Below are 18,400 nucleotides of genomic sequence, written 5' to 3' on the forward strand. Positions count from 1 at the left end.
TCTGAGAAGCACATTATGCACATAAGCACAAAGGAGGACCTCTTCGTGTATCCCACAAAGGCCAACCATCGCTCTGGTAAATACTGGAAACTAGGACCAAACCAAAGAGCAGTTTTTTGGTAATGGGACTCATTCTTCCTATATACCCGTGATGGCAAACCTATGGCACGTGTGCCACAGGTAGCATGCAGAGCCATTTGTGTGGGCATGCGAGCCCCAGCCAAAGCTACCTGCACTGCACATGTGTGCACCTCCCAGCTGATTTTTGGCTCATTTGAGGCCTTTTTCGCCCTCCTGAAGGCTGGAGGGAAGCTTCTGCAGCCTTTGGAGGCTGAAAAATGGGCCTTCCGGAAATACCGGAAGTGCCGAAACTGGAGGGCGAAAACGGCCGAAAATCAGCTGGGAGGTGCACGCATGCACAGTGCAGGTGCGGGGGGGGGGGGTTGTGCGCACATGTGCAGGAGGACGGGGTGCATTTTCAGCACACCACAACAAAAAGGTTCACCATCACTGCTATATACCATTTTGAGGAGCTTTCAACTGGAAGACTTGACTTGGATTAAGTAGACCATGAATAATCCATCCAAACTAGAAAATTGTATGAGAGCTTCTGCTTTACAGCTTCTGGGCTTTCAGGTCTCCATCCAGGTTCAATGCCTGATATGTCTGCCCAGCAGTCTAAAACTCAGGCCGATCTCTCCAGCTCCCATTTTCTTCAACAGGATCAAAAGAGAATAGAAAATAGCTGAAGAAAGTCAGAAAAACAGAAAGGAATTCTATTGCACAACATCCATAAGTGACGTATCACTTCCTTTTATCAGGAGTTGCTTCTCGTTGTTTCTGGAGTTGGCAGAGAGCATAAAACTTGGCTCTTTGTTTACATGCGATTTCCAGAACGTACCGTCCCAGGACTCATCTGTCCTTGCCTGTGACCTCCCAAACATGCTAAAATTTTAAAGATGCACATGGGTAGTCCTCAATTTACAACCACAATTGAGCCAAGAATTTATGTTGCTAAGCAAGACAGTCATTAAAGTCAGTTTTGCTCTATTTTACAACCTTTCTTACCGCAGTGGTTAAGTGAATCACTGCAGTTAATGAGTTAGTTACACGGTTGTGAAGTGAATCGGCTTCCCCATTGACTTTGCTTGTCAGAAGATCCCAAAAGGTGATCAATGACCATGGGACACTGCAACCCGTCATAAATATGAACCCATTGCCAAGCATCTGAATTTTGATCATGTAGCCATGGGGATGCTGCAAGGATCCCAAGTGTGACAAACGGTCATAATTCACTTTTTTTCCAGTGCTGTTGTAACTTCAAATAGTCATTAAATGAATAGCTGTAAGTCGAGGACTACCTGTACTAACTTGGGAAATAGCGGGGCAATGAGAGTACCATTTTTCTTGGTTCCTGCCTGCACTAGCGGCTGAAGATACACTTTCATCCCCATTCTATGTCTCCAATCCTTCTCAAGCAGGTTGAAATCTCTCTTTTTTTTTTGTCTTCGCAATTTTTTGGGACTTCATTCTTCTCTTTACTCCTTTTCTGCATGACAATGAGAAAAATCACGAGTAAGATTCACTTGTCAATTTTGACTGGTCCACTCTTTCCACTTGCTCTGAAATAACACATTTTGCATGACCCGACCCAAGATTGTGGCTTCCATGTTATGTGTGAATGGATGGGAACGAGGGGTGTGTGTTTGTGTGTGTTCCTTCTCAGGATTTTGAGCAACCATGCTGGGCCTTATGAGAATGGTTCAGGATCTCTCTTCTACCAGCCTCACCTTCTTGATTTTTGGTTGCATCTGGTTCCCCAACCGCCTTTCCAAACAAAGATAAAAATCTAATTCCCCAACCTGGAAAGCTTTGAGTTCTACTGTGTTGCCTTTTATGGCCTCTGCAATTTTCACAGCAGTTGGAAGGTTTGGTGCTATTCCAGCTGCCGAAAGAACATTATTGGTGGTGGTGTCGGCAAGTAAACATTTCCCTTCAGGTGACCTAAGAACTTACTTTTTTTTCTTATAAGAATAACCAGAAGAACAGAAGATAAGCACAGACCTGTAGTTTTGCGTACTCCCCAAACCAAAAGTCAATGAGATCCAACTTAGAATTAAGGAGAAACTTCCTGACAGTGAGAACAAATAATCAGCGAGACGACTTGCCAACGGAAGTTGTGGGTGCTCCACTGCTGGAGGTTTTTATGGACAGCCATTTGTCCAGAATGTATAAGACAGAGGTCTCCAAACTTGGCCACTTTGCCACTTGTGGACTTCAACTCCCAGAATTCCCCAGAGTTGAAGTCCACAAGTCACTAAGTGGCCAAGTTTGGAAATCCCTGGTATAGGATGTCCTCCTGCTTGAACAAGGGATTGGACTAAAAGGCCTGCAAGGTCCCTTCCAACTTCTGTATTTAGATTAAGGAGAAGGAGCTCTTGAGGAATCTATTTTTTTTTTACTGTGGTTGCTTATGCTTTGTCTATTTGATAAACCAAGATTAAACAATCCATGCGGTTGATCATTTTAGAGCAATATATTAACCAAGGCAAAAATATATTTCCTCTGAGCAAAATATTTAATTCCAACAGAGAACAGTCCAGACCTATTAACTGTAAAGGTTATCACCATGCTCCCCTCCAGATGTTTTACACTGGATAGAAACCATATCTGTATGTGTGTGCACATGCACATGCACACACACACACACTGACTTTCAACTTTTTAAGACCAAGGCTGTAAATTAACTTGGAAAGGCATTTCTGCATTTAATCAACTTGCTGTCAACTGGTTTTCCACTATGTATGTCGGGGTGACACGTTGACTAGGCAGCATGGTCAATTTTCTCCTTTTGCAGGTGGAGTAGGAAGAATAGCAACAACATGAAAGGAGCAGGTAATTTAAGGAATAAAGAGATGGTTGAGAAACATCTCACTAGTTAAGTCTTGGAGGAGTTTGCAGATGTCATCTCAAAGGTCTTTCCAGAGATCACTGAGAAGTCAACGGAGGATGGCAGTGGTGAAATGCTGCCGGTTTGGCCCGATAGCAAAAACTGCTACCAGTTCCCCTGAACTGGTAGTAAAAAAAAAAAGCTCCAACGATCAGCTGAGAGAAGAAAGAAGAGAAAAGTGCAGGACTGGCCCTTCCACCAACCCGTACTTTATCCTCTCAGCTGATTGGCATGGCAGAGCTTCAGCTGGTGTTTGGAACCTGTAGGGAAACTGGTAGAATCCCACCACTGGAGGATGGGTACAGTGCTAGAAGATCAGACAAAAGCAGAGTTTTTTTCCCATCTTCAAAAGGGGGCAAGAGGACTTAAGTAGGTATAGACTAGTCACCTTGACATCAATGCCACATAAAACTTTGCAATGAAGTGTTAAACAGTCCATTAGTAACATTTTGGGGCAGAAGGGGGGAAACACAGCACTGCCTGGCAGCACAAGTTTATGAAAAAAATCATGACAAATAAACCAGGTATCCTTATTATGATACAGCGACCAGTTCAGTTGATCAGAGGATTGGGCTGGATATAGTGTACTTTGGCTTTAGCAAAGCAAGAGAAAGCCTCTTTAAAAATCCTAGCAGAGAATGTGGTAAAACAGGGACCAATCTATGCTATCATTAGAGTTTGATGAACAAGCAAAACCAAATAATGTCCATCTCTTATGAAATTGGGAGTGCTGAATGGAGTTCTGGAAAAGCCCAGCAAAATGAATTTCAGTAGAGATGACTATGAAAATCCTTTATCTGAGTAAAAAAAATCAAAGGCATGTGCATTGGACATGGGCAACGTAGTAAGGAGTAGCCCATGTAAAAATTTAACATATTCTGGAGGGTTACCAACTGAACAATAGCCAAGAGTGTAATGCAACAGGGAGAAGAAATGAATTTCTATTCTGGATCAACAGAAAAGTATTAAGATCAAGAAAAGTTACAATTCCTCTCTATTCTGAGCTGCCAGGTAGCATTTAGAATACCGGGCCTGAATCTGGACACCATATTTTAAGGGAATAACATGAAGATGTTGAAATCCAAAGAACAAGAAAGTGGAACATTTCCAGAGAGATCAGACCACATAAGAAAAAAAAAAATATGAGGGACAGTTCATTTCTGGGTATGCTTAGCTTGCAGGAGAAAAACTGTGGTGAGAACAGGCTTGTGCAGTATTTGAAGGGTTATCATGTGGAAGACAAGGTAGAATTCTTCATTGTCATCTCAGAAGATAAGACACAATGGGTGTAAATTAGAAGAAAGCAATTTCAGTCAGATATCTGAAATAAATCATAAAAATTGTTCAGCAATGGGACAGACTGGAGGTGGTGGATTCTTTTTCAGAGGCTTAAACAGAAGCTAGATGACAATTTATCAGAGGTGCTGTAGTGGAGTCTTGCAATGAGCAGGGAGTTAACTAGAACATCTCCAAGACCACATCCCAGCCTCATATTATACATCCATGAAAACATTCCCAAGAAGCTGGGTCCACAGTCCAGAAGAATAGAAATAGGGTCCAGGAGACCTATGAAGAAATCTTGCTGACCAAGTTAGGGTGTCCCTAACTGGAAGAAAATATAGTTAATATGCCATACAAGAACCATCAAGTGTCTGACACATCCACTGAACTGCATGCCAAGAAAAGGACTCCTTGCAAATAAAATCTTAATAAGAACTTACAGGCAATAGAAACAGTTTGGATGTGGGTGAAAATGACTTTTAAAGGGAAAGATTCTCACTATTTTCCCATAACAGAGATGGATTAGGTTAAAATGCTTTGAGATTCCTGGCTCTAGGTCCAAAGCAAACAATATTCATTCCAACTTAAGAGTAACATGTCAATTCAAATCTTATGCCTGGAGGCAAGTTCGCAAATCAGATGCAAAATAATCCAAGCTCCCTCCTGCTTTTTTTCCCCCCTGCACCTGATTCTCTGGGATATATTATTTATAAACATTGACTTAACCGTGCAATTAACCAGCAGATCAACTTTGAGTATGTTTACATGCTTTTAGATTGGTGGTCACACAATAGGACCAACCCAATCCAAACCATTGCTGCTCTTTTATTTTTAGCAGCAACACCTAGTTGTTGTTTTTTTAAATTCCTCCTGAGATGTAGATTTAAAATGGGGTACAGGTCATCCTCCCAAACATAAATGGAGCCAGAATGTCTGTTGATAAGCGAAGTGTTTTAAGTGAATCACAGAGTTGTTGAGCAAATCCAGTTTCCTCCACTAGCTCTGCTGGTTGGAAGCTGGCTGGGAAGGTCACAAATGGCAATCACACAAATCTGGGATGCGGCAACTATTATATACACAAAGCAATGGCCAAGGGCCCAAGTTTTGATCATGTGACCCTGGGGATGCTGCGAAGGTAGTGTGGGTCCTTGGTTACTTTTTTCAGTGCCTTTGTAACTTCGAATCGTCACTAAGCAAACCATTGTTAAGCCAAGAATTATGTACTGGAGACATGTCATTGCTCTGAGATTCCCTGTACTTATGATGCTATCATTAGGAATGTTTGCTGTTATATAAGGAGAAAGCCAGAAGGTTATTAGAATGGGGGGGGAGGGGGGGCAGGGCAAATTCAGTATAAATATTAAGCTTTTTCTTTTCTTTTTCAGAAGTAAACAAGGGGGACTGCAGGACCAAACAGCGGAATCTTGTTCTTCAACTATTTCCAGAATCCACTAGGATTGTAGAGAAGTAGCCTGTTAAGCAGCTTTGCAGTTTTCTTTATAAACGTTAAAAACACAAAAAGCAAGCAAAACAAAACAAGAAATATGGCAATTTCAAAAGGGGAATGGACGATGGTCTCAGAAGCAATTTTCGTATACTTTGCTGGAATAATAATGATAGACAGATTGCAGTAAAAGGGCGTTTTTTTTCCAAAAAATAAAATAAAAAATACATTGCCCCCTGGCAGGAATCTTTCCTGAATTGTCAAATACACAAATAGATCTAAGATGATCATGGATGCGGAGAGAGGTCGGTTCCAGAAGCCGGAAAAACCCATAAAGGATTTATAAAAAAAAAGAATGCCAAGGGAAAGGGAGGGGGCCCCACATTGTAGCATTATGTCGTAATTCTGATCATCTCCCCCTCTGCCTTTTTTTTTCTTTATTCACGCTTCCCTCAGACATTTCTTTCTCTCTCTCTCTCTCTCTCTCTCTCTCTCTCCCTCCCTCCACCTCGCGGATGCACGCAGACACACAAACACACACACACACTCTCTCTCTCTCTCTCTCTCTCTCTCGCACGCCTTTCCAGGCACGCAACCCTCGCAAGGCCGGAGCAGCCGCCCCAGAGGGATGTGTCCCCCAGCGCACGTGGTCGGGGGCGGGGCCTCGACACGTCATCCGCTTCCCCTCAGCCAATGGGAGGCGTTTGGAACGTAGAGCAAACACGCAACGTTCCAAAACCTTGGAGGTGGGGGGGGCGAAAAGGAGGAGGGAGAAAGGAAGGGTGGGGGGGTTGAGACAGAGGCGACGCCAACGTTCCATTGTGCCCTTAGATCCCGACCACGCGCTACCGCATCTCGCCTTCAAGCCCCGCCCACTTTTTATTTTTACTTTCAGCCCCGTCGCCACCAGCGCTTTTTCTCTCTCTCTCTCTCTCTCTCTCTCCCCACCTCCCTTCCACCCTTCCCAAAAAATCCCCCAGCATATTCAAACGAGCGGAGCCTTCTTGAAGCACATTTCTCATAAAGGCGTCTCACTAGACACGCGTGCGGGGGGGGGGGAGGACAGAGAGAGGCGGAACAAGTATTAAGTATTATCATATGATTTCCCTCCTCCTGTTTCCCCCCCCCGTGTCATTTTCATCATGCAAATAAAAGGGAGGGGAGGGAGAAAACAGGGGGGGGAGAAATAGGCACTGCCTCTCCGCCACCGCCCTGGGAAGCGCCAAACGGGAGTGAAAGGCATGTGTGTGTCGTTTCCCCCCCACCCTCCTCCTCCAAGGAAATCCAGCAGATCCAAAGAAATCCAGCAGATCGGGAGGGCTGGAGAAGGGACATGCATCACCCTACCCGAAAGGAAAACTGGGGAGCGGGGAGGTCTTCCCCTCTCAACAGCTTTCTCTTGTTTTTTTTGTCTTTTTTTTCCAATTTATTTTAATTTAGGCTTGCGGGGAAGGTCGATTCCAATCCACCCACCCGTTTGGCGCATAACTACATGACATCTTAACTCACCCCGCCTCTTTCAGTCTGCCACGCGTTGGGATTAAAACTTGCGGGGGGGGGAGCTGGGAAAGGAACCGGGGGGGGGGAGAAAAGGAATCGGGGGGCACAGAAAAAGCAGCTTTCGGACGCGGAGAAGAAACCGGGCGCTGCCTGGCGATGGAGGCGGGAACCTATTGGAAAGCCTTCCTAATGAATCGAGGTTAATTTTATTGGGGGGGCTGCTTTAACTCAGCGATTAGATGGACCAAGGTGTTATTTCGGCCCCCCCCCACTCCACTCCGTCTCATTGCAAAGCTGGAAAAGATCGATATTTTTTTTATGTCTGTTTGTTTAAGGGAGAGCCCGCAAGGAAGGAACCAAAGCCGCTGGTTAAAGTCTGCAGGAAACGATTTTTTTTTATTATTTTTTTAAACTTTCCGGCTAGCATGTGTCAGCAAATTTTTAGAAAAGAAAAGAGCCCAAGGAGAATCCGAAACAAGACTCGGTTCGGAAGCTGCGATCCTTTTTAAAAGAAGACGGTGCAGTGTTTCCCGGCAATCAACCCCCCGATTAAGTCATCATCGGCGCTTTTACTTCAGAGTAGACGTGTGGAGAGACAATGGCGAGGAGGCTCACCCAGTCGCCCCTTGCGTAATCGGCCCCCTCCCTTGAAAACACCCCGCTTTTCTAGTCTCCCTGCCCATAATTTCGATGAAAACGAAATATAATCTCTATTTATTATCTATCTCCCGGAAGGGGGGAGGGAATCTTGAGGGGGGGGGTAGAGGAGACAGAGCAGAAACTTCCAAATAGGAAACTGACGACAAATCAGGTGACTTCTCTTTCATTACAACATCTCAGCTGAGAAACAGCCTCCAAAAACACGCTTCTCAGGATCAAAAGGGAAATCAAGCGCCTCCACACTCTTCCCCCCATCCCCACGTTCGATCCAACCCGCACCAAAACGGGCACGATCCACCACCGTGCTTTTTTTTTTTTTAAACACGGAAGCGAGTTCCGACGAAGGCAATGGGGCGTCGTGCAAAAAAAAAAAACATAACGAAACCCAATCACCCCAAAAAACCCACCCATCCACCCAAGTGCACCCAGGTCGCGAGCGATCCATAGGCGCGCTTTGCACGGGTGTATGTGTGTGTGTGTGTGTGTGTGTGTGTGTGGTGGGGGAGACAACTTCCCGAATCCCACTGCATTCACGCGGATTTCCTTCCCGTGTTTGGGGCTTCTTGGAAAGAAAAGGATGCCCTTGCCAAATTTGCGCTGCAAAAACTTTGTTCGCTTCCTTTCCGCAGCAAATTTCCTTTGGGAAACGGAGGAGGATTTAAGAAAGGGGGGGTGCTGCCTCTGTCACCCAGCGCCGCAATCCTTTTTCTCTCTTTTTTTTTTCATTCCGAATTTTGCACGCTCTTTTGCACACCCTCCCGGGGTGGTAGTGCCTCTTCTTCCACCGCCTCCCCCCCCGCGCTCACTTACCACGTGTTTTCTGTTGCTGAGCTTGCCATTCCAGAAATCTGGCCGCTTCTAACAAGGTCTCAATGCTCATTGCTTGAAGGCGGCGTCTCGGGGAAGGATCCAAAGTCTTGGGAGACTTCAAAGTTCCCCTTCCCCCACCCGCCCCCCAAAATAAAAATTAATTTGAGGGGCAAAAAAAAAACCCTCCTCACTTCCCCCGACGCCCGCCCTCCCCCCGTGGGATCTTGCTGGGCTGGTGGATCTTCTTTCCCCGCCTTCCAAAAATAAAAATAAATAGAAAACCCGCAACGCCGGCCAAAACGATGGCCCGCCAAAGCCGAGCTTCTACGAAGCTTCCAGACGAGAAAAAGGCTTTGTAACAAGATGGCGAAGTGTAACAGAAACACAACAAGAAAAAAAAAAGGCACTGACACTGCCCTCGGCTACTATACTCAAGAGTTGCATCCAAAACCCGGCCCGGAGTCTTGCGTTGGACGGGAGAGGAGCGTTTTGGGGGGGAGGGGGCGGAAAAAAGAGAGTTTCCCTTTCCAGTAAAGAGGCTGATCGCTTTTTCCTGGGCGGGACCCTTTCAAACGTGCACGTGGACGCCAGCCTGTTAATGTCTTCCCCTGTCAATTTAAACACACACACACACACACACACACAGAGTAGGAGGTCAGGCCAGGCCCTCTGGAGAAGCGAAATAGTTAGTACCTCTCGGCATAATGAGGTCTTTCCGCCTCACCCCGATTGTATCTGGCGACGGGATGGCGTTTGTACGTTTGAACTGCAATCACACGGCAAGGCAAGCGGGGCGAATTCCGGTTTTTGTTTATAGAAAAAAAAAAGGAAAACAAAAAAAAGGCAGGTGACAATCACAAGGCAAAGGGAAGCCGGCAGTTTAAGTGGGGAGTTTCCAAGACAGCCAAGGGGACTCACAAAATTGCAAAAGAAAGAAATTGCCTTGATGGTGGGTTAGAATAGCTTCATAAATGACTTAGATGAGGGGACAGAAAGGAAACATCAAAATTTGCAGACGATACTAATCAACTGGCAGGAATAGCCAACACCCTAGATCAGGGGTCTCCAACCTTGGCAACTTTAAGTCTGGAGGACTTCAATTCCCAAAATTCTGGGAATTGAAGTCCTCCAGACTTAAAGTTGCCAAGGTTGGAGACCCCTGGCCTAGATCAGTGTTGGCCAAACTATGGCATGTGTGCCGGAAGTAGCACGCAGAACCATCTCTCTGGACATGCCAGCCCGTCTCCTGTTGCTCTTCTGGGTTCCGGCGCACGCATGTGCACCAGCCAGCTGGTCTTCCCATCAAAGTGGTACCTATTTATCTACTCTCATTTGCATGCTTTTGAACGGCTGGATGGGCAGGAGCCGGGGCAAGTAATGGGATCTCACCCTGTTGCGTGCAGTCTTTCCAGCTGACAAGCCCAGCGACTGTTTCGCGCTGCCTCTCTGATTGTAATACCACTTTATTTATTTGGGTTTAAATGAATTCTGCTCAATCTCTGAAGTCCTCCAGGCAGATTACCCTGTCGTTTGAAACAGTAAAACAGCATAATTTGCTGCTCTTCCCTTTCAGGCCCAGAAATATTAATGCAAAGGTCAAAAAAAAGGGGGGGGGCACAAAATAGTGAACCGCAGAAATTAAAGGCACCCGATAAGAAAAGGAGACACCACAACGTAGGTGTGCTCCTGGACTCGTGTGGCAGAAAAGTCTCTTGCAGAATTGTATCTTCTTCGACAACTGTGCATCCCGATATGCTGTCAGTCACATCACTGTCAGCTCATCAATGGCCTGTTAGAGTTTGCCCTACATGGGCTGTCCTTGAAGACTATTTGAAAGCTTCATTGGTTCAGCATGCATCATAATACAGTCTACGAAGACAGGCCGTATTTATGATACCATATTAAGGGAGCTGCCCAGGTAGTTCTCGGGTACAATTCAGGTGACCCTGTTGTCACCTTTAAAGTTCTCCAAAGCTAGAAGACTTCCAAGACCATACCTTCCATCATGAATCTGCCCAAATTTAACAAGATCTAGGACAGAGGACTGTCTGATGATCCCACCGCTAATGGAATCTGTAGGGACAACATTGTTCAGCTTCTTATTTGAAGCCGCTTCCTTTGGAACAGCCTGCCTCATGGTATTTAGACAATTGGAATTCCAAAGACCCACAAAGGCATCTCTCCTCAGAAGATTTGGGGGGGAAAAGGAGAGTTACCCCCTAAACTCTGGTACATCAGGGTTCTCATCAGTTGCAGACCAACCACCATTTCAGCAATCTTTTCTAGAAAGAGGTTAAAGATTGGTTGGGTCCAAGGATCAAGTGGTAAGGTGACCTAGTGGTAAAGCTCTTGCCTCACGATCAGGAGGCCGTGAGTTCAATCCTAGGTAGAAGCAGGTAGATGATTCTCTCTCTGGGCAGGATGAGAATATATCTGCTGAATATAACTCCGCATTGGCAACAGGAAAGGCATCCAGCCACTAAACACTCAGCTCCATTCAGTTGCCCTGGCTCCACCCCACAAGGGATTATTACGGGGTCATTAAAAGATGATTGGGTCCAAGGATGGCCTCTTAAGGAAGGGGTGCACCATTGCCTCTTTCAAGGTTGAGGACACCACCCCTTTTGTCATAAAGGTCAATGCTACAGCATGGATGTCCCAAAGGTACTTTTTCGAAAAGACAGAGGGACTTTCTTAGGTTTTTTTTTTTTAACATTTTACTTCTCGGAACTGAGGAAGCTTCTTAAATAAAAAAATGAGATGTTTTCCAAGAAAAAAAACCTAAGGAAGTCCCACTGCCTTTTGGAAAAAGCACCTTGACAACCATGACCTGGATGATTGAGAAGCTCCATAGTCATACAGCACGGATGTAACTATGGGTCAACTCCTTGGCCATTTTAACTCCCCAGGAAAGACCTGGACCCAGCAAACAAATGGCTGAACTGATGGCAGAGAGACATATTTGCTTTCCCTTCTTTGAACTTCTCACCTCTCTCTTCCTGAGGACCTCTTCCACTCTACCCAACTTATTCAGGGTTTCCCTTTCTCTCAGCCGGAGAAGACAATATACGTGTGTGAAAAACATCACAACAGTAGCCACAACCATGCTTCTGTTGCATGGTGGTAAAGGAACCCTTTTCATTTTTCACGCACATTCCTACCAACACCCCTGCAGGAAGTATGGGGGAAAAAAGGGAAACACAGAGAACGTGAATACTTTAACAGCAGGTATCTTAATTTTTTAAAATGGGATGAAACGCTTTTTTCTTCCATCTCAGCCTGGCCACGTTCTTTGGCACGAAGGCCCTTCCTTGCACCCCAGAGCAAAGGTGGGGGGGGGGGGAGGAATGAGAGAAAGGGGCTTTTCAGTGCTCACCTAAACCAAGGGTGTAGAGTTGGAAGCCCACATGTCTTAAAGTGGCCAAGATCGAGAAGAACTGCTTTAAAGTAATTTTTGACTGCATCTCCATCTTCTGAAGGCACCCTCTGTGTCCCCTGCATCTGTTAAAATAGCAGCAGAGCTGAACTTTACTAGCAAAAAGGTCTCTGATCCTAAATAAGCTTACTTATTTAAGGTGAAATTTCCTGACAGAGCAATTAATCAGTGGAATGACACCACCAGTAGTCGTGAATGTTCCAATACTGGAAGTTTTTTTTTTAAAAAGGTGTTGGATAACCATTTGTGTGAAGTGGTGTAGGGTTTCCTGCCTAGGCAGGGGAGGGGGTTGGACTAGAAGACCTCCAAGGTCCCTTCCAACTCTGTTATTCTGTTCTGTTCTATTCCCAGGAGGAAGTCCTATTGATGGCTTTTAGGCACCAGGTCATCTGCATGGCACACTCCTATGAAAAATCCCCAAAATACAGTATGAAGTAGAGATCACAAAAGATCAATTGTGCAGGCAGCGTTTCTGGATTTAAGGGCAATAGAGATTATCCTGATTAGGTCAATCACAGAGAAATGTAAAAGGGGGACGCGGTGGCTCAGTGGCTAAGATGCTGAGCTTGTTGATCAGAAAGGTCGGCAGTTCGGCGGTTCGAATCCCAAGTGCTGCGTAATGGAGTGAGCTCCTGTTACTTGTCCCAGCTTCTGTCAACCTAGCAGTTCGAAAGCATGCAAAAAAATGGAAGTAGAAAAATAGAGACCACTTTGGTGGGAAGGTAACAGAGTTCCGTGCGTTCAATCATGCTGGCCATATGACCACGGAGACGTCTTCGGACAGCGTTGGCTCTTCGGCTTTGTAACAGAGATGAGCACCGGCCCCCTAGAACCAGAAACGACTAGCATGCATGTGCGAGGGGAACCTTTACCTTTACCTAGAAGTTTAAAACTACCACTATCCATTGCTACTGACATGCTGGCTGGGTCTAATGGGAGATGAAGTCTAAAACACCTAAAGAGTACAGGTAGTCCTTGAGTTACAACTGCAATTGAGCCCAATGTTTATGTTGCTAAGTGAAACATTTGTTAAGAGAGTTTTGCCCCATTGGATGACTTTCCTTGCCCCAGTTGTTAAGTGAATCATTGCATTAACTTAGTCACACGGTTGTTAAGTGAATCTGGCTTCCCTGTTCACTTTGCTTGTCAGAAGGTCGCAGAACCAGCTGCCAAGCCTCTGAATGTTGACCCTGTGACTGGGGGAGAAGGCTGCAAGAATCGTTTGGTGTGAAAAATGGTCATAACTCACTTTTTAAAGTGTCGTTGCGACTTTGAACAGTCACTAAATGAACTGTCCTAAGTCAAGGACTACCTGCATTTGTTGACACCCACTGATCCATATAGCATTACTTCAAAAGGTAGTAGAATACTCTACCTGACTCTGTGGTTTCTTCCCCAAACCCCAAAGACTTTAACCTTAGACTGTTTACTATTGACCTCAGCCCTTTCGTAAGAGGTCTGTAGGAGACGTGCATAAGCGCACCAATGTGCCTACCGTCCCTGTCCTATTGTTTCTTTTATTTTCTTATATGTACCCATTTCATGTATTCATACCTATGTATAATACCTATTATCTTGTAAGCAATTGACAAATCAAAATAAATAAAATAGTCTCCATCCTGATACTCTCCAGAGGTCAGGGAAGCTGGCACTGATGGGAGTTGTGGTCCAACTCTTGTGGAAGGCTCTAAAGCAGAGGCCTCATTCTCGCGGCCCGCCGGCCAATTGCGGCTTGTAGGATGATATCCTGTGGCCCCCACCGTGATATGAAAGTATAACATTTGAGGATATTTTTTTTGTGGAATCCCTTATGCGGCCCAGCCTCACCCAGACTCTGCCTCCAGCGGCCCCCAGGTAAATTGAGTTTGAGACCCCTGCTCTAAAGGTTTATTTTGTTGGCTGGGGAATTCTGGGAGTTGAAGTCCACAAGTCTTAAAGTTGCCAAGTTTGGAGATCTCTACTCTAATATATCCCTGCCCTAAGCTAGGGGTCTCCAACCTTGGCAACTTTAAGTCTGAAGGACTTCAACTTTGCTTTGCTGGCTGGGGAATTCTGGGAGTTGAAGTCCTCCAGGCTTAAAGTTGCCAAGGTTGGGGAGCCCTGCTTTAAGCCATTGCTTTCCCGATGTTCCTTTCCTCCTCTTCCTTTTCCTCCTCCTCCCCAAGGCCCGACTCTGTTGCACAACCAAGTTATTTTTCACGCTTGCTTCTCTCTCTCTCTCTCTCTCCGTTCCGTTTTTTTCATTTTCCTCTTTTAGCTGGGCTGCGGCAACTTCCCTTCTCCGGGTTTTGCGGCCGATCGTGCCCCCCCCTCCGCAGCACATTTGCAGGCTGCTCAAAGACGTCATCCGCGGCTGGCCCAATCGCCTCGCAGAACAACAAGGCATGGAGCAACTCCACATGGGCACTCCGCGCCGCGTGTCCCCGACAGCGTCCTCTTTAAAGGGGCCGATCGCTTTCGCCGGAGTTCCTCCTCGTCTCCCCCCACCTCACCCCCGGACAAGACCACGGGGAGAGGAGGGGAGGAGGGGTAGGCGAAAGCACGTGGTTCTTCTTCCCCCACCCCGGAAAAGGGAGCTGCTCCTCCAGCTTGCGTGCCAAAAAGGCGAGGATTTTCCTTCCCACGCTGCTTGCTGCAATAGCTCCGAATGGGAGAGGGGGAAGGGGGAAATGGAGCTTTGCTCATGCGGAAATAAAATAGTCGAGTCCGAGTCAGTCTTGCATGTATGCAAAAAATCTCTCTCTCCCTCCCGTCTTAAGATCTGCGGAGTGACATTTCCTACGATTCCCGGCGAGCGTTTAGCCTGCCGCCGATGTGTCCCTGTCTACGTCGGCTGGACTACAATACCCATCTTCCCAGCCCGATCGGCCTTCGGCGGGCTCCAGTACCCATCATCTCCAGCCAGGCCAATGCCTACGCGCACGTGCTGGGCGTTGCAGTTGTTTTCCACCCCACTCTTCCCACAACCTTTTGCCCCGTCCTATGCAGGGTTATTGGCGAGCGTTCCGGAAGGCTTTATTGGTAGGAAAGTTCACGGAGGCTTGAAAAGCGTCCTTCGGGCGATCTTTCTTGGGGGCGATCTTCGGTCATATCCCTGCAGGGCAAGAGACCCACGGATTTGGTTAAGCGGCGGGTCAGAGGTAAAGGTTTGGGTTAGATAAGCTTGTTGCTCCAGCTCAACAGGCATCAAAGGGCTAAACTCAAGGAGAAGCATCCAAAGGAAGCAGCTCAAACATTGCAATCCTATTGTCTCTTTTAAGCGTCGATTTGCTCCCAGAGCTGCAAATAGAACAGAATAGAATAGAATAAGCTGGAGGGACCTTGGAGGTCTTCTAGTCCAGCCCCTGCTGAAGCAGGAGAACATACTATTAAGGAAGATAAACCTGATCCTCCAAGCAAGACCCTCACTGAGCTCCTGGAAGGCCAGGCAAGGACTAAATGGATGGAAACTGACCGAGGAGATTCAACCTAGAAATAAAGAGGGATTTTTCTGTTGGTGAGAACAATCAACCGAAGGAACAGCTTTTGCCTTTGGAAGTTGTGGGAGCTTCATCACTTGGAAATGTCTATGGAGATCTTCAGTCATCCAAGTCATGGTTGTCCCAAAGGTGCTTTTTGTTTTCAAGAGGCAACTGGACTTTCTTGTTTTTGTTTCGTTTCTCATCCAAGAGAAGGACTGAATGATGGATGAGAAGAAAAACCAGACAGTCCAGTTGCCTCTTGAAAAAAAGTACCTTTGAGATCATCACTGGAGACTATCAAAAAACCTTGTTGCTTGTATCTCTTATTTGTTTCCTGGTATGATTTGATTGCTTGTTTAGTAACCTATGACTATCACTGTTGTATGCTATGATTCTTGATGAATGTGGTTTTTCTGTTTATGTACCCTGAGAGCCTAGTGCACCAGAGACAGATTCCTTGTGTGTCCAATCACACTTAGCCAATAAAGAATTCTGTGGGGGGTTGGACTAGATGACCTACAAGATCCCTTTCACCTCTGTTATTCTGTTCTGTTGTATTTAACTCTCCTCCCTCTTCACATTTTCCCCACAATAACAACCCTGCGAGGTACGCTGAGTGACTGGGACTGGCCCAGAATCACCGGGCTTTTATGTCACAGACCTGACTAGAATACACGATCTCCTTGTTTCTAGTTCGATACCTTAACCCGCTGGACCAATTTAGCTCCAGTTAAAGAGGATTTTACTGTCCACGGAAGAGAACCGCTAATGGCAACATGAACCCCTCCACCCCACGCGGTGCTTAGCAATCCCAACAAGGGCAGATTTCGTTTATTCCCACGAACCTGGAAAAATCGACCTTATGGGGCTTCGCTGTGCAAAGGGGAGAGAGGTGGGAGCCAATACTTAAAGGGGGAAGGTAGATCAGGCCCTCCCCGCCCCTTAAGCATTTTTTCCCCAAAAGTCTCTCCTTCAGTGCCCCAGAAACTCGCACCTCATGTGGACGGGGGCTTCCCGTCCACCTTTTACATATATATGTGTGTGTGTGTGTATATGTGTGTGTGTTTGTATATATGTATATTTATATATTATGTATGTATGCATGCATGTATGTATGGTATTCAGCTTTTTTGGGTATTTTCCCACGTAATTATAGTTGTGCTTTTAAAGTTATAGCAACGTTTCGGCAAAATCTCATCTGCCATCATCAGGCTTCTGTATTGTGTTAGTCTGAAGCCTGATGATGGCAGATGAGATTCTGCCGAAACGTTGCTACAACTTTAAAAGCATAACTATAATTACGTGGGAAAATACCCGAACAAAGCTGAATACCATACATGTAAGTACCTGCAAAAACTTAAGAAAACAAATATAAGTATGTGTGTGTGTGTGTGTGTGTGTGTATATACACATACACACAGGCGCGCCTTTGGGGCACTGGTGGTGGTGGTGGATGTTTAAAAGCCGCATGGGAGCTGTAGTCCCAACGCCTTGCGAGGCCGGGCGACGATCTGGGCGAGGCCTGGCCCATCTGCAACGCCGACAGAGCGAGGAAGAGAGGAAGCGCGCGCGCGCGCTCACGCGGTACACGCGGTTTTGCAGCTCCGGGACCAGCCGCCTGCACGAGACGTGCTTCCTTTCACAATAGCGGGGTGGGTGGTGGAGGGGGAAAAAAAACAAAAAAAAACGAGGCGAGGAGGCGGCGCTTGCGCAGACCCCGCCCACGTGCCTGACGGGAGCGAGTGGGTGAAAGGCGGGGCTTTGCTCGAACCCGGAGACCTTTCTGAGCCGGCCTGCCTAGTCATGGCCGGTGGTGGGAGCGGCGCGCTCGCTTCCTTTAAAGGGGACGCCGCCGCCTTTCGCCAAAAGAGGCGGGAGGAGAAAGCACGTGGGTCTGCGGTGCGCTATAAACCGGCGGCAGCGGCAGCGGCTCCGGCTCCTCTTTTTGCGTTGGAGGGGTGGGGTTGTCGTTTCTGCCTTAAAGCGGGAACGGTGCCGCTTAGTTTGCAGCGTCGCTTCTCTGTTGGGCTGGAAAAACAAGGAAAGGCCATTCCCCAGCTGCTCTTCCTTTCCCTGGAGAATAAATAGCGTCTGTCTGTCTCTCTCTCTGTCTCTCTCTGTCTTTCTCTGAATCTGTGTGTGTCTCTGTCTGCCTCTCTCTCTAGCTCTCTGTCTGTCTCTGTGTGTGTCTCTGGCTCTGGCTCTCTGGCTCTGTGTGTCTCTAACTGTCTGTCTGTCTGTCTCTATCTCTGTCACTCTGTCTAGCTGTCTCTGCCTGTCTCTGAATCTGTCTGTGTGCCTGTCTCTCTGTCTCTGTCTGAGTCTGTCTCTGTGTGTGTCTCCGTCTCTCTCTCCCTCTCCCCCCCTCTCTCTCTCTGTATCTGCTTGTCTCTCCCTCCCTCTCTCTGCCTTTGACTCTCTCTCTCTTGTATGTTGTTGCTTGTATCTTTGATTCATATTGTTTTGTGTAGTTTCCTATTATGATTTTGATTGATTCTTTAATATCCTATCTTATGATTCTTGATGAATGTATTTAATGATGACTATGATCCTGATTATCACTTATATCTCTTATGCATACTGAGAGCTTATGCCCCAAAGACAAATTCTGTGTGTGTCCAATCGTACTTGGCCAATAAAGAATTCTACCTGTATAATTATTGCTGTATTGGACTATCAGCCTTATCTATTACAGCCAATGGAAGCTGCATAGATCATTACATCTGTAAAATCCCTGATTGGGAAAGATGTGTGCAGTCTCCTCATCGATTTTGGAGTTCTCTCTCCCGTCATTCCTAGTACATGAACAGTATTTGTCCACCCTCTTTTTAAAAATCTTCCCCCATTGATGAAAGAAA

The 18,400-nt window shown here is 46.4% G+C and overlaps 2 protein-coding genes across 2 annotated transcripts in view; both read right to left on the reverse strand.

Moving 5' to 3' along the window:
- MNT (MAX network transcriptional repressor) overlaps nt 1-9,024 on the reverse strand; it is a 72,293-nt gene extending 63,269 nt beyond the window's left edge. The window contains exon 1 of the mRNA XM_026710215.2: nt 8,646-9,024. Within this exon, the coding sequence (XP_026566000.1) occupies nt 8,646-8,715 (70 nt within the window). The 5' untranslated portion in view covers nt 8,716-9,024. The remainder of the gene's footprint in view (nt 1-8,645) is intronic.
- CCDC92B (coiled-coil domain containing 92B) overlaps nt 1-18,400 on the reverse strand; it is a 358,816-nt gene that overhangs the window by 45,803 nt on the left and 294,613 nt on the right. The gene's annotated exons all lie outside the window — the stretch shown is intronic.

This window comes from Pseudonaja textilis, chromosome 1 (assembly GCF_049901715.1).
Source record: "Pseudonaja textilis isolate UNSWEBS1 chromosome 1, rPseTex1.2, whole genome shotgun sequence".
Lineage (NCBI taxonomy): Eukaryota > Metazoa > Chordata > Lepidosauria > Squamata > Elapidae > Pseudonaja > Pseudonaja textilis.